At 30.4% G+C, this 16,378-nt stretch overlaps 2 protein-coding genes and 1 long non-coding RNA gene across 5 annotated transcripts in view; 1 reads left to right on the top strand and 2 right to left on the bottom strand.

Annotated features, from left to right (window-relative positions):
- Positions 1 to 16,378, top strand: part of LOC105845207 (proline-rich transmembrane protein 1) — a 54,245-nt gene that overhangs the window by 11,382 nt on the left and 26,485 nt on the right. The window lies entirely within an intron of this gene.
- On the bottom strand, positions 803 to 1,440 carry LOC136078499 (uncharacterized). Its single transcript, XM_065794272.1, has 3 exons — positions 1,363 to 1,440; positions 1,142 to 1,261; positions 803 to 988 (listed from the first exon to the last, which is right to left on the bottom strand). Exons 1-3 carry the CDS (start codon positions 1,438 to 1,440, stop codon positions 803 to 805), a joined length of 384 nt encoding a protein of 127 aa, XP_065650344.1.
- The window catches only part of LOC136077965 (uncharacterized), a 4,788-nt gene continuing 2,752 nt past the window's right edge, over positions 14,343 to 16,378 (bottom strand). The window contains exon 4 of the long non-coding RNA XR_010637411.1: positions 14,343 to 14,458. This is a non-coding gene — a long non-coding RNA (uncharacterized LOC136077965). The remainder of the gene's footprint in view (positions 14,459 to 16,378) is intronic.

Raw genomic sequence — 16,378 nt, 5'->3', positions numbered from 1 at the left:
ACGTTTTTTTAGTCTGGTTATGATTTCAATTAAACATGAAGTGGTCAGCACTTTAGATTTTTGTTGACATTTTTTTTAAGGAGGAAGGGGGTAAGTAAGGCGCATTTTTCTTGCTTACCCAAAGCGCGAAGTTGGCTCAATGTATACATACATCGAGAAAATAGAATTAGCGTCGCCTTTATTTTTTTTTTCTAATTTAACAAAAATGGCAATGAAACATTATTAAATCTACCCTATTTCTTATTATCTTCTACTACAATTTAAAAGTTTAAAAATTGGTATGTTAAATTAATTACAAGTGGAAAAAAAAATTAAAAGTATTCAATTTGTGGAGAAAATAGAGTTAGCCTCATTTACGTTATATACAAGAGAATACAAAAAATATTTTGTTTTAGGCTCATTTAGTATTTAGTTTTGCTTCCTGAATTTTTAATGACTTTAAATATGCGACTTGACATACTAGTCACATGATTTTGGATAGTTTCTATAGATAATTCATTTCAAGCTTCTGCGATACGAGTTTTCAGCTCCAATCCAGATTCATATTGCTTACCATTTTTATAAACCTTTCTAGAAAGTATTCCCCATAAATTTTCAATTGGGTTAAGACCTGGACTGTATGTGGGTCATTCCATTACATGAATATTTTTCCCTCTTAACCAAGATTTGTAAGCTTTGAGTTATGGCTAGCAGTATTGTCTTGTTAAAAAGTGAAACTTTCACTCATCAATTCTTCACCATGTTCAAGCTAACTAATTTCTAATAAGTCAATGTAGTCCTGTGATTTCATTTTTGTTAAAATCTATGCCATTGGTTGTTTTTTAGCAAAGGAAAAAGCTCCCCAAACCATAACAGTTCCACCACCAAAGTTACGATTCATTCGAGTTTCTTTTTCTTTTCGAAGATCATGCCAGTAGTATTGATAGCCATGAGGACCATCTAGATTGAACTTTTTCTCATCACTAAAGAGAACTTGATGCCACTCTTCCTGTGAAGACATGTGTTCTTTTGCAAATTGTAATCTAACTTATTTATGACGAACAGTAAGTTTTGGTCTTGGTTTACGCTTTCCGAAATGTGTTTGGATTTTCATGTAAGATTTATCTCACACGTTAAACAGTTACAGGTATTGTAAATCAACACGAATTTGAGATGTAGTCATGTGCTGAGCAGCAGCACGACGTACAATAACTTGTTTAGCATGATTATCAATTTTACGTTTGCCACCATTTTCCTTATAAGCTCCATAATTAACGCTAATCTTGAAGTGAATATTAACCACTTTTGTAGATCTTTCAATTTTCTTTATAATTGCTGATTAGATAAGTCTGTACTTTTACATGCTTTGATTACTGCTAATACTTCATTCGTTAATCGCTTACTACGTCTCATTTCAAATTCAGGTATCAAAAAACAAATATTAAAAACTTTATGAGCCATAATTTCACAGTCTTTGTTTAACTTACAAATAATAGTAATAAACTAATAAAAAATAATAAAGGTCACAAATGCGTATCACCAGATCAAAATATACAAGTAAAGTGAAAATAATTATTGATGAAGCTAATTCTATTTGCTACCGAAAATATTAAGTATTATACATTTTATGGTTTTATCAAATGTACCTCAATTTAGTTATGCTATATTATAATCTAAAAAGTTGTTGTTTGTAACAATATTTATATAAGTGTGGATACAAAAGATGCACCGCACAAATTTGCTTAGAGATTTACAAAATATTGGATCAGTACATGGTGAGGCTAATTCTATTTTCTCCACTGTAGAGTTCAATTTAAAATACATTAAATATATCGGATCTATTATTGGAAACATTTGCCTCATGATGTTGATCATCGTTAAACGAACAAGATAATTTTTTGTACATTATTATACAAAAAGTATACTACAATATATATATATATATATATATATATATATATATATATATATATATATATATATATATATATATATATATATATATATATATATATATATATATATATATATATATATATATATATAAAATACTATTTGTTCTTTTGTTCGAGAAATTGCTTTTATTCTCTTCTTTTAAATTCTTTTTTTTTGAATCGACTTTTTAATTAAAAAATAATAAGGAACAATATGTTCTCTTTTTTTACTTATCTTTTTGTTTCGCTTTTTGATTTTTATTTTATTTTTATTTTTTAGCAATATAGGTTTACTAATTATACGTTTATTAATTTATTACTTTCTCGTTTTCTCTTTACTTTTTAATTTATTAAAAAAAAGGTTGAAAATTCGTAAATCATCACCTTAAGCGATGCCACTGCGTTGATAATACAGTTGTATATTTAAGCTTTGCTTAATTTTAATGCCCTAAAATATTGAAGAACTCAATCAAATCATCCGTGTCATCAACAAATTTTTCAATTTTAACCTGCCCCCTCCCCTTTGTCACAGAGTCTACGACTTTTCTTCCCCAAATGAACCGTGAAGTAATTTTCAAACGACCCCTTACTATTTAAATAACTTTTTAATAGCTTTGAAAGATTGCCAGAGTTTCCATAATATTTTAGTTTTTTGAATAGAATTTTATGATCAAAATCGTATTTTTATGATCAAATTGTAATTTTATGATCAAGGCTTTAGATAAATCAATAAAAATGTCTACCGTAAATTTGAAATTTTTAAATGGTTCTCTAATATATTGTGTTATTTGGAGTAAAGCGTAAAATAAAAGTTATTTTTATAGTCAGTAAAGCTATTTTAAAATCCATGTTGTTTTTATATAGAATATCGTTTTGAGAAAGATGATTAAAAATTTTATTATAAGTAATAATTAAAAAAAAGTTACTTAATAAAACGATTTTTTAATTTCATATCTTTACTCCTATTTATAATAGAGTTTGTTAAAATGGAGAAAATTGCAAAAGATATCATTAGAGATTGTCCATAAGATAAATTTCAATAAACAAAAGAAAAAAGATTCTAAAGTTTTTCCATCCAGAACCTAAGGCTATATATAAAAAATCAAAATAGCGCATTAAGTTTAATAAAAATAACTGGGTAAAAGTGCTTAAGATCTCCTACATCTGTTTTTTAAATAAATTTAGCGTTGCGTAATTTATGGACGATCCCTTAAATATGTTTTTAAAACTCAAATACATAAAAATTAGGGCGTTCCGTAATTCAATGGAGAAAATTATTTTTTCGATTTTTTCTGCTCCCTGGCAATTTTTCCATTTCTATTGTTTATATAAACATATTGTTAAATTTTTTTAAGCCCGAATTAACGTTTAAGGTTGCCACTGTGCGCTAGAATTAATAGAATTTATGTATTTTTATGGTTTTTTACCATATAAAAGCCTATATTTAATGTAATTTTTTATACCATACATTTTAAGTTGGTAAACACTAAGCAAACATATATACCAACAGAATTAATGGTAAGTTGAATATATATTGTATTGTTAGTGAATTGTATAGTAGTTAACAGGATTGTATGTGGCAAAATCGTGTTATAACATGAGTTGACATCTCAACTCAATCCCCTCGTGCTACACTCCATTGACAAGTTGACTGTTGTTAAGTGTGGGTGTTTTATTACATTGTTCAGGTTTTTGATGTATGCTTTTAAATTATAGTTGGCAACCTTTTGTTAGCAAATACTTTTACGTTGTTGAATCCAAAAATGGGTTTAATGTTACGTTTGTTTCCTTTGGATGGGTTTAGTTTTATCTTAATACAGTTTAAACAACTACCTAATATGAATACAATTTATATGTATAATATAAATATTATAATATAAATGAATAAAACATATATATACCTTAACTATATTTTTAGTATATGATTGGTAATTGCTTTAGACATGGCTGAATCAACAATATCGAAAAGAAGACAACAGTCACAAAATAATTGTTTGATATGAAATTCTATTGATGCTCTGAGCCAAACAATTATTCCTACTAATGGGGATATTTTGAAATTATTTTTTCACCTTAAGAACTGTGAATTTAAAACTGAGAAATCCATAAAATCAAATTCAATTGTTGCTGACGCAGTATGTGAAGCAGTTCTAGAAGTCTATCATAAGACCGGTATTGAAACCCAAAGGAAAAATAAAATCAAAGAAAAAATAACTAAATTGCACGATGAATACAGGAACGTTCAAAAAAAAAGGCCAAAAATCAAATGAAACTAAACAAAATAATTTTGTAGCAATGCTCGAAAACTATTTTTTCGTTGCCCACATTAACGCTGAGTTTTAGTTGCAGGTGCACCAAATTATGTAGAAGGAAAGTTGCTGGGCATTCCAAAAATCATGAATGGGACAGGATTAGTCCAAGCAGAGACAAGCTTTGATCTCATTAAAGACTGGGAGTTGAACAAATCTATTATCGGTATGGTATTTGATACGACAGCTTCCAACTCAGGATGGAAAAATGGAGCTTCTGTCATTCTAGAAAAAAAGTTGAATTCTAAGCTGTTTTATTTACCATGTCGCCACCATATCTTTGAGATTATTTTGTCGTCCGTATGGAAGCACCTGTTTGGCCCAACGACAGGCCCGACCAATATAGAATTTCTAAAATTAAAGAATTCTTGGGACACAATCCCTCAAAAGAACGACAATTTTAAATTGCTGAACATAAATGAACGTTCATTGAAGTCCACAAAAGAAGATATGATTAATTTTCTTAAACTGTCCCTCCAAGAACATACATTTATAAGAGATGATTATAGGAAATGCATTTATGTCACGTTGTTACTCTTTGGTGAGAAAAATGTGAAAAAGGGAGAACAATGGCTTAAGCCAGGAGCTTTCCATCACGCTAGATGGATGGCAAACATTCTATATACAGCTAAAACGTGTGCATTCAGTGAGTACTTACGTTATGATAAAAATTGATTCAGAAACTGCATTGCATTTGCCTATTTACAAGCTTATTCTATGTAAAAGTTTGGTTGGCATCTTCAAACGCCATAGATGCTCCTATCAACGACCTACAGTTTTGGAAGAACATGCAAATGTTTAAAAAAATTGACCCAGGAGTAGCAGAAGCAGCTTTGATAGCTCAAACAAGACACCTATGGTTCCTAAGTGAAGAAGTTGCACTCTTTGCCCTCTTTTCAGGATCTGTGTCTACCCATGAAAAAAAGAAAATTGCTTCAACAATTCTGAAAAAAATAAACGATGAAAATATGGAAACTGGAGTGCCAGTAATGCCACTCCAGTTTCCATATTTTCATAGAGGCTTTCTTTTTGATCTTTTGAAAGTAAATTCTAAGTGGCTTTCTCTATACCCCGATGAATGGTCAAAAAATTATGAATTTAACTACATATCTGGGATATTAAAGGACCTAAAAGTTGTCAACAATTTAGCGGAAAGGTCAGTTAAACTAGTTACTGACTTTAATCAAAGTCTAACACGGGATGAAAATCGAAAGCAGTGCCTTTTCCAAGTAGTGGAACAGCATAGAAGGAACATACCAAAGTTTGATAAAGCATCAATATTGATGAAAAAGTAGAACTCTATTTAATAAATATGCATGTAAATGCATGAATATAACTCTGTTGGACTTATTGGAACATCAGTTACCAACATTTTCTTTTATAATGGAAGTACATATTTTTACAATTTATACAGTCTTTATTTTATTATCATTTTTCTTTTGTATATTTTATCTCGCTTTTCCAAGTCTAAATATGTTTTAGTGAATTTGAATCTAATATAGAAAACATTTTAATTTAATACCTGTAACATTGTTTCCAATTGATTAGTTATATGCAAATAATAAGGAAATTAAAGTTTTCTATAACTTTGTTTTGTTACTCATTTCATAAACTAGTAATTACTTGAATCTCAAACATTTATTTTTTATTTTGCATAAAGGTCTAAATCAATTAATTATATCATTGTGTTCTAGTAGCAATTTTTATGTTAAGATTCGTAGTTGTAATCAATTAAAAGTATTAATTAATGTTCTGCATTATTATGCCAAATTCATGAATAAGATTAAACTTTAATAATTCATGATAACTTTAAAAGGTTGGTGGCAATGTCAAATCAGCAGGGATTGATCTGAAATTTGAATAATGGTTATATCTTATCAAGTCTAATGGGAAAATTATCAGGGAGCTCGTTTTTTCAGTAATTTTTTTTCGGAATTCAGTGATCAAATACAAATACAATAATCTATTTATATTTTGATAAAGAGGTGCTACACCAGGCCTCTCTGACGAACATGGAAATACAGACGCTACAGTCAAAGCAGCAATTGTATCTATACTTAGTTATACATTGTTACTTTCTATATAGTTACTTTCTTATGCTGTTTTTGAAAGCGTTAATGGATTGAGCTTCGCTGCTTCTAGAGAAAGCGCATTCAATGAGGCGACAATTCTTTTTGAAAAAAAGTTATATCATTCCTCACAGTTTTTTACCATCTGACGTTCTACTTTGTGGTTATGGCCTCTTAGAATATCTTATCTTTACTTTTTGAAATTTTTTGCGGGACGGCAAAATTGACAAGCTCCTGTTTACGAGTGATTTTGAATTACTCGATAAGATCTGCTCTTTTGCGGCGTTCTTCAAGAGTTGTTAAACCGAGCTGTTGGAGTCAATATTTATAGGACAGGTGTTACATAATCAATATTGTTTTTGTTGGTCGATGTTGGATTTGCTTTAGAATGGCAATGTCTGATATTAAATGCGGTGGCTTGTACAGCAAACTCAAGATGGGGGCGAATGTAAGTGAGATACAGAGTACGCCATAAATAAAAACTGCGACTGCGAAATGGTTTTTTTGAGTCGCCCTAACATTCTATTTACTACTGATGCAGCTGACTCTATTTGCGGTTTGACGTTAAGATCATTCGAGACCAACACACCAAGGTCTCTTTCGACTGCGGTTTCTTCGAGAGGACAACGGGTGCCGTCAACGTTAGACATTGAGTATTTGTACGTTGACTTGTTACATCTGCGCCCAACATGCATTACTTTGCCTTTCTTAAAGCACTGTAATACTACTACTACTACGGCACTGACTACTACTACTACTACTACTACTACTACTACTACTACTACTACTACTACTACTACTACTACTACTACTACTACTACTACTACTACTACTACTACTACTATAACCATTGCGGGCGAGCCCTCGTGTTACGACTTTTAAAGTAGAGACAAGAGAGGCGTAAATTCAGTATTTTGAACCAATATTTTTTAAAAAGTTGCAAAATAATTTCAATTTTTGTTTTAAACTGTTTTTTTTGAAGAATTATTTGTTGCACATGTAAAATTAACTGGTTCTTCAACTATTTTTATTACTAGCGTAACATGAGGGCTAAACATAATTCCCCTCGCTATGGTAAAACTTCGCTAAAAAACAACGATTGTTCTTGAAAACCAACTAAAATCCCCCCATAAATACCATATTTCCACCACTTTTTTTAATTTAGTTTTCTATATATTTTTTGCTACTTGTAATTTTTATTTCGGCGCATAGTCTTGAGTGAAGTTACTCAAATGTGTAAGATCGGTTTGGTTTTGATGAAAACTTTTCAATCGAAAAAGTATTATAGCAGAAGTTGATGCTCTCTTTGTTTCGTCATTTTCATGCACTAGTAGATAAATGTTTTTATGAAGTTTTTAATTTCTACTATTATTCTTATTAATTTAAGTAAGGTTTTTAATTTTAATTAAATTTATGACAATATATTTATCGATATAAATTTCTTGATTTAAGTAGCATAAGGGCGCACTTTTTAAAAAAATTTGCTATTAAAAAACGTTATTTTTTTATGTTTCTCGGTTTAAATGGTTATTGATGAATATTAGGCAAACATATTTATTTCTAATGAACATATTTTGAATTAAAATATTTTAAGATTTTATTTGAAATTCATTATTATTTTGAGTTAAAAAAAGGTAACATGCGGGCTCACTTTTAAATTTTTTTTTTTTAAACATCTTCGCTTCCAACAGGGCTGCAAGTAACCACTAATTAAAGTTGGAAGTTACTGGAAGAGAAAAGATGAAGATTGTAGAGCAAGATAACGATTGACGGACAACTTAAAGGATTTCAAATTATATGAATCAGGAAAGCAAGATGAAGGAAGCAAATTCCAAAAAGCTGATGTTCGAGGAAAAAAATTAGACGAATAAGCGTTTTTGGAGCACTTAGGAACATTCACAGAAAAAGGATGACACTTAATTGAATGACGAATAACACTAGAATGAAATTTAGTAGATGGCACAAATGACACTAGCTCTTAAGAGCAGTGCCCATTATTGTATTTGTAGAAAAGAGAAAGAGAAGCAACATTACGACGATGCGATTAATGGTAAGAGGTTGGCTGCAAGAGCAAGTCCAACTATATTTATAATGCGTTTTTGTACCTTGTCTAAAAGAGAAAGGGTATCGTTAGAAGATCCGCCCCAGATATAGCAACAGTATTCCATACAAGGCCGGATTTGAGATTTATAGAAAATAGAATCCGAAGTAAGAAAGTATCGAGCTTGATAAAGAGATGCAACCTTCGCAGATGCTAATTTTGCAACTGATTTGATATATGGTTTCCAAGAAAGATTGGAAGTAAGAGTTAATCCTAGAAGATGAAGAGTAGATGATTCATCGAGTACATCACCGTTCATAAATATAGGAAGATATTAATTATTGCGATAAAGATTGGCTGAAAAAAATTGAGTTTTATCTGTATTGAAGTTCACCAGCCACTGTGAGCCCCATGCTGTAGCAGAAGTGAGATCTATTTCAAGCTCAAATGCCCCCTCCAAGCAATCAGAGAGTGTTGGTTTCTTATGACGACAAGAATAAATGGTAGTATTATCAGCAAACAATGCCACCTTAGATGTGAGAATATCTGGAAGATCGTTAATGTAAATTAAAAAGAGTATAAGGCCAAGAAGAGAACCTTGAGGAACCCCTGAAGTTACAGAATAAGAAGAAGAGTGCCGTCCATCAAGGACAACTTTTATACTACGATTGGAAGAGAAGGATTCAATAATCTTAAAGATGTTTCCAGATATACCATAAGAAGAAAGCTTATGGAGAAGACCAGCAAGCCAAACTTTATTAAAAGCTTTTGAAATATCAAGAGCGATGGCCTTAACCTCTCCACCTCTATCTAATGCACGATAAAACCTATCATTTATTACTGTAAGCAAATCAGCTGTAGAACGAGAGAATCAAAATCCATATTGATGGTCAGGAAGTAAGTTATTAAATTCAAGATGAGAAATTAATGTGTTTATTAATTAAAGATTCAAAAACCTTGCTAATAACAGAACACTTCTGCGAGACAATAACAGGTGTGTTGTCCGGACCACAAGCTGTAGAAGAGTCTAGGCAGGAAATCACTTTAGATACAGAAGCTGGAGTGATACGAATGTCAAGCAATGGATCAGCCTGTTTGTTGGCAATATCAAGTAGAACGCAACTAGTGGAATCAAGAGATGATATTGATGAAAAGTTTTTAGCAAACAATTTATCTTTGTCTTTAGGTAAGGTGACAAAGTCTGAACTATACAAGAGAGGTGGAATTAAAGATTTGCCTTTATTATTAATACTATTAAAGATTCTCCAGAAGTCACGAGAGCTTAATTTTTGAGATGAGATACGATGAAATGATTGTAAAAATAAGCAAGTTCTCTTTGAAGAATGAAATGATTATAAAAATAAGCAAGTTCTCTTGGAACAACTATTTGAGTAAATATATAAAATCTTTTATTACAATTAACACTTTCTCCCTAACAGGCCATTATCAAGCATTCTTTATCATTAGACAAACACTGTTTTCTTTAGTTTGTGCATTGGATTTGCAGTTGGGCTAAACCCATTTTGCATCAACTTGCGCAATTGTATTTTATATGCAGGTAGACTGACCGCATTGTGTCTTAATTTTCCCAACACATAATTCAGGTATGGATTATTTGTAATTGGTATTAGAGTAAAAAGTATGTTATCAATTTTTTTTGCAGGTTAAGCAATAAGCTTCGTAAAGATTGAGACGTATGCATTGCATAATAATTGCATACTATGCAATTATTACATTGATGTAATGTAACACTAATGTAACACCAACCTAGTAAAACATGCATTATATTGATGCGTCGCCAACTGTACTACTTTAATTTAGCCAACAGATCAAAGTATTGCCAACAATTTTGAGCATATCGATGGTTTAATCCGCAAACCAGCCAACTCCATTTTTAGATAATGTTCAGGAACAACAAATAACCGAATAAATTCATTATTAAATGGAATAAAAAAAGTTTCAAAACACGCTTTTGTAGATTATTAATTCAGAAATAGGTTTACAATGAAGTTTTATGGATATTTGATTTATTACTTTGGAGGAATAATTGGAGTTGGCTCAATTTAATAACCAAATTTTAAATTATTTTAGGAGTTGGCTAATTTTCCGTAGTAACTTTAATGGTTATTGTATAATTTAATGATTGTTGTAATAACATTAATGATAAAGCGTTTTTATTTTGAGTTCTAGAAAATAGTTTAAAAATACAATTAAAATTATGCCGGAATAAAATAGGCATTTTTGAAGTGTAGGTAAGATTTATTTTTTGTTTAAATGTAGCTATGCATGATATGGAATATTGTCATAGAAATCATGATAATCTGAAGGCAGGATAGTTTTCAAATCCCGGAGGTCTTGAAATTTACTGTTTTTAATTTTTAATCTTTCGGAGTACAGATTAGGCAACTGCTCAATATCATTAGTGGTAATAAGCTTGTCACGACGCTGCTGTAGCAACAGCCACTCATCTGTAAACCTTAGCTTATAGTAGACGTTGCCATCCATGTTATATTGTAAGCCACGAATGTCAGTTACCTTAAAAACATATTTTGTCTTAGTAATAAATCCAAATACCTAAAAGTAAAAAAAATGCAATGGCTCAAAGAAAAATGTATGTTAGTATTCGATAAATCAATACCTTGGGGTCCCCTTTCATTTTTCCAGGGGCCGTATTCTCATCTCTCCGTTAAGCTTAACGGAGCTTAAAAGTCAAAAATATCTTTTAAATTACATTAATAAAAAGTTTATTTAAAATTATAATTTTTTAAACATAAATGTTTTATTTTGATACCAGTTTTATTTTAACGAGTTTATATAAATTTTCGTCATTTCTTTACTTAGAAATATTGTAATGAAATTTCAGACAAAAGCTCCATTAAGCTTAACGGAGAGATGAGAATACGGCCCCTGGTCTTATTGATTTATAAAATTTGATTGAGTCAAATCATTTGAAAAATGAATGCGTCAGGTAAGAAACATCATAGGGTTCTGGTTTTTTCCGAGCACTTCTACAAACTCCGTAGTATTCTACAGATACATTAATAACTTTATTTTTTAGTTATTTCTCTGTACATGCATGCATTGAGTCGGCCTCCATTTGGGTATGGCCAACCTCTAAATGCTTCTGTTCAATGTTTATTTGATTTGAAATAGCTATATTCATCAAAACATTCAACAATATTGAATTTCTATTTTGTGACACGCAACCATCACTATATAAAATCAATTTAATATTGCTTTGCCTGTTGAGTCTGGGAAGAAATTTTTGGATAATGAGTTACCCCAATATGCTTGAATATTCTTCAGCATTTAGTCCTCCCTCAATTTCATTCCACAAATAACAGTATCCCGCTTTTGTTGGAATATCAAATAAACAAAAGTTATGAACGCATGGCTTCGCTTTATAATACAGAGAAGAAACATTTGACTTGGGCGCAAGCAAAACTGCTTATACATCAACTGTAAAAACAAACTCTTCCTGTTCTTTGTCTTTCTGTTTTTTAATTTGTGCTTCATTTTTTCTTTGCATGTGTTGGTTGTAGTCTAGATCTGACATATGGCTAAGCTTGTGTGATAAATATTTTTCATATAAACCCTTTTTATGGTGGAATAGAACAATATTTTCGGTCTCCATGGTGTTGTTGAATCTTGCTACAGACAAATGGGCAATGTTGTTCGATAAACACCATTCAGACACATAAAAATTATGAAGGGATTTTTTTGTAGACCATTCGGGTAAAATATATTTCTTAGATGTTGATTTGCGAACAAAAAAACTTTCAAAAAAATCTTTGAGTGAAGCTACTTCCATATGAAATATATTCTCTCTAGCCTTCGGTGATTCTACCAATGATACTGCTTGGTTGACAACTGATCTTAATTGTTTCCAACCCCAGACGGTTGATTTTTCAATACACAGAGTGTTTAAGAACATTGTCTTACAGACTCTGTACAATTTTTCTTCTTTCCTTAAATAGTACTCAATTGAGCTGTCTTTTGGATTTTAAAGCATCCTTTCTGTCTCTCGGTCTCTTGATAGGAAAGCATTTGGCAAGACTATCAACATACACCTTCTTTTCTCCCCAAGTCATCTTCCTAAAACTTACGAAAATTTCCGTTCGATTTGTGTCTAAAATATCCAAACATTGAAAGGCAGATTTTTTGTTTGATGCTCATTTACACCTTGGTTTCAGCCTTAATGCATTTCTAGGCACATCAGTGATTACTTTGTCGCCTATTCTTTTGCGACCAAAATATTTTTGTCCCTTTTCTCGATAAGCAAAATTTTAATGATCTTTCCATGTGGATCTGTCAACCTGACATCTCCTTCGCCGTTTGACTTTTTTGTCCCTCCTTCATCACCATCAGATTCTGAGTCTGAGTGCATAGAATATGGGACCAAGGGAGCATTATAATCTCTTTCATCGATAATGTCATTGTTTATCAATGGGGAGCTATAAACTATACCGCTAGGTATTTGTGGATTCTGACTTGGCACAAGAGCTTGAATGGAGACTCCAACCCCACTTGTGGGTGTGTCATGCGTTGGGAATATTTTCTGATCGAAAACAGTAGTGTAATTGGGTAACATAAAATCTTCGTCGAAGATCAAAAAGAAATTGTTTTGATAGCACTGTCTTTATGAAAATATGAAAAATCACTCTGCATTTCTCCATTACAATGACCAATGTCTTCGGTAAATGACATTCTAAAAAATCAAATACATTTTAATCATTTCAAGGAATTCATGTATTCAAGATTTATTAACCCGATATTGCATAATGTTTTCAATTGGCAATAAACCATTAAAAAAAGAAAAACTTTTTTTTTTTGTCAAGTCAAATTAACTTTGCAGGAGTATCGTTTTGATTTATTATCTTCGCTTGCATTAAATAAAGAAAAAGGAAAATCAAATAAAAGTTATTAAACTTAGAAGCGTAGTTTAAAATTTTGACATTATTACTACATGCTTTTGAAATTATTACTACTTGCTATATAGATATAGACCGAATCATTTAATGATACAAAGTGTGGATACGACTAGTCCCAGTCTTTTTAAGAGAAGATAAGGTATAACTTGCGAATACTTTTATCTCTAAATAAGAAACAATTAGACCCACACGACCGCGTAGCTGAAACAGAACCCTACGGGCATTAGTTTTTAAAAGTTACGTTCTAAATGTCTTTTAAACGTTCTTTTCGAAAGAGTGTTTAGAAAACGTTTAAAAGACATTTAAAATACATTTAGAACGTAACTTTTTAAAACAAATGCCCGCTGTGAAGACCTTCAAATATTTTTTTTAAAGAGCAGCACTACCGCAAAGTAGGTCTAGAAGTGCAATAAAAGTTCTGAGGGTGCGAATAAGCGTAAGGGTGTTCAAAGGTCCTTGAAACCTTTTCAATAACATTTTTACTGTATAACTGAAAACCTACAATTACTTAAAAATCCTGGGATTTTTAAGTAATTGTAAAAAAGGAACGGGATCCCGGGATCGAAACCGTTATGCTCAATAAGGCGACAGTAGTTTTTGGTTGAATATTTTGGTTGGAATATTTCATAAGCGAAGTTGTGACAACATTAATGACAAGAGTTATAGCTTTCAACATTTAATAATATAGTAATAAAGTATTCTAATAAAATACCTATTAAAAAGAAATTAAATAAACAAATTTCAAATATTTTTTATGTTTTCATTTACTTGCCAATGATAATAAATCGCCTTGAATTGTAGAGATGGTTTTTACAAAGCACGTGCTTTGCTGTTTTTTATTTCGTTTTCCTTTCTAATCGATTTAGTACACCGTATCTAGAATGTTTAGGCAATACATCGACAGACTTACCTCGACTACTTATAAATAACTTGTAATTGGTCCTCGATAACTAAATAAATGAATATAATATATATATATATATATATATATATATATATATATATATATATATATATATATATATATATATATATATATATATATATATATATATATATATATATATATATAAAACAATAACGATTCAGAAAAAATTAGGCTACAAAAAACTTAATTTTAAACAAGAAGTTTTTTATTCATCATTTAGATTCTCATCACATCAACACTGATTGATTTCCATTGCAACAACGCTACCTGTTTGAATAAGAAAATCAATTATTAAATTAACGAAATTAAACAGCAAAAAATTAGCAATATTAAAATAAAATAATTCGCAATATACCTATTATATATAATAAAACAAGCCAAACCTACTAAAGATCAAACATGTCACTGCGTTTCTTGTAAAATTTTAATTTGCTATTCTGCTATTTTCAATAAATATTATTAAATTATAACTAAATAAATAAATAATATTTTGATTAATTATAATAATTATATTTAATGTAATAATAATAATAATTATTTGAAATCATTACTTTTAAAACTTTTTAAAATTAAATTTATATGTAAATTTATATGGTATAGATTAACCAATGCTTCATTGAAATGCATAAACAGATAAAAAAAAACATCATCCACTTTATTTATAAAAAAAACATTTACTTTATGCACAGAAAAACTCAATACCATAACGTATAAAAAATAAAAACTGCTTTAGTATTATATTTAAATTTTAAAAGTAAACTTTAATATTTGACACACATAACATAAAGACAAATAAAAAGTATGTTACTAAATTTTAACATCAAGAGTATATTACAATGCCTTAAAATTCTTTTGTCTTTCTGTTCTCATCTTTACAATCAACGATTGAACCCCAAACTGATTTACAATATTAACTAACTCTGGTTGACTTTTTAAAGTTGACATAAACTTACTTTTAACAATAGGCTCATTTGAAAATATAACTGATGATAGACACTTGTATATAAGCCGATTATCATCTTCTGTAAATTCTTTTCTTATTCTTTTAAATGAGACTTCTGGAGATGGTGCAACATAATCAAGATCAGAAAAATCGACAGTTTCGACATGCTCTGCACTTTCCAATAACTCATCATTTATATGTCTTTTTTTTTCTTTTCTATCTCTAAAACTATATAATTTTTTAAAAGGTTCAGGTTTTTCTTTCTTATTTTTTTCTTCAACAATTTCATCATCTTTTTCAACTCTTTCAATTGTAGGCTCAATTGAGAAATGAACTTTTTCAACAGTTGGTATGGATCCTGCAGTTATATTTCTTTTACGGATTGTATGCCTTACTTTATCTAATACTTTCTTCAAATCACAATCTGCACCTGTAATCTTTTTTCGAACATCTGCTATTGTAATCAAGCCTTTGGTTATCTCATCATTAAACAAATCCATAGTAGTGTCTATTTTATCTGTGGTGCCTTTTAAAACTCCATTAGTTGATCTTTGTACAGAAGTTAACGCAGTACATGTGCTTGATGCAGAATTTTGTGTGTCATACAATGCATAATTTGTTTCAGCAACTTTCAAGCTGTGACACAAGTGTTGTGCTGTTTTTTCCTTTAAATGAGGAAATTGACTATGTACTTTAGTTGTAGTGTATTTCCTCACCAGGGTTGGATTCATTGCAGAAGAATCTGAATTTGTTTTGCCCAAAGCACGGTTCCAAAATAGAGTAAATTGAGAGGATATCATTGATGAATCCATAGCTACACCACTGAAACTTAGGAAAACGGGTTCCGTATCAGTTGGCTGAGATATGCCTACAAGCTTATTCCTGAGAAACTCTATGTAAACAGCAACTTCATTGTACAGTTCTACAGTCATTGCTATGTTGGCAGGTCCTTTGTAGCTTGTTTTGTGTTTTTTAACACTGACTGTATAGCCGCTAGCATTATAAAGAGCTCTTCTAAATTCACCAATAGTCATATTAGCAGTTGCACCAGGTCTTGATGCATTATTAAATAGTATATAGGCCAATAAATATGATCTGGCTAAACAATAATTAGACTTATTTAAAACAAAGTTACTGTTATTGCAGCTTTTTAAAAGTTTTTTCGCACTTTTTACATAATCTGAAGCATCAAATTTAATGATTTCATCTTCAGATGGAAAGCTGTGAAAGTCTTCCAAATCTTT

Source organism: Hydra vulgaris, chromosome 03, assembly GCF_038396675.1.
Source record: "Hydra vulgaris chromosome 03, alternate assembly HydraT2T_AEP".
Lineage (NCBI taxonomy): Eukaryota > Metazoa > Cnidaria > Hydrozoa > Anthoathecata > Hydridae > Hydra > Hydra vulgaris.
This window is presented reverse-complemented; position numbering and strand designations above follow the sequence as displayed.

Excerpts from the sequence above, each read along its gene's own strand:
- LOC136078499 (XM_065794272.1), bottom strand. The coding sequence starts at position 1,440 with ATGGCTCATAAAGTTTTTAATATTTGTTTTTTGATACCTGAATTTGAA. Across the intron at positions 1,262-1,362 it reads GTAAGCGATTAACGAATGAA|ATTAGCGTTAATTATGGAGC; the intron begins GTATTAGCAGTA and ends ATTCACTTCAAG. Across the intron at positions 989-1,141 it reads TGACTACATCTCAAATTCGT|GAAGAGTGGCATCAAGTTCT; the intron begins GTTGATTTACAA and ends ATGTCTTCACAG.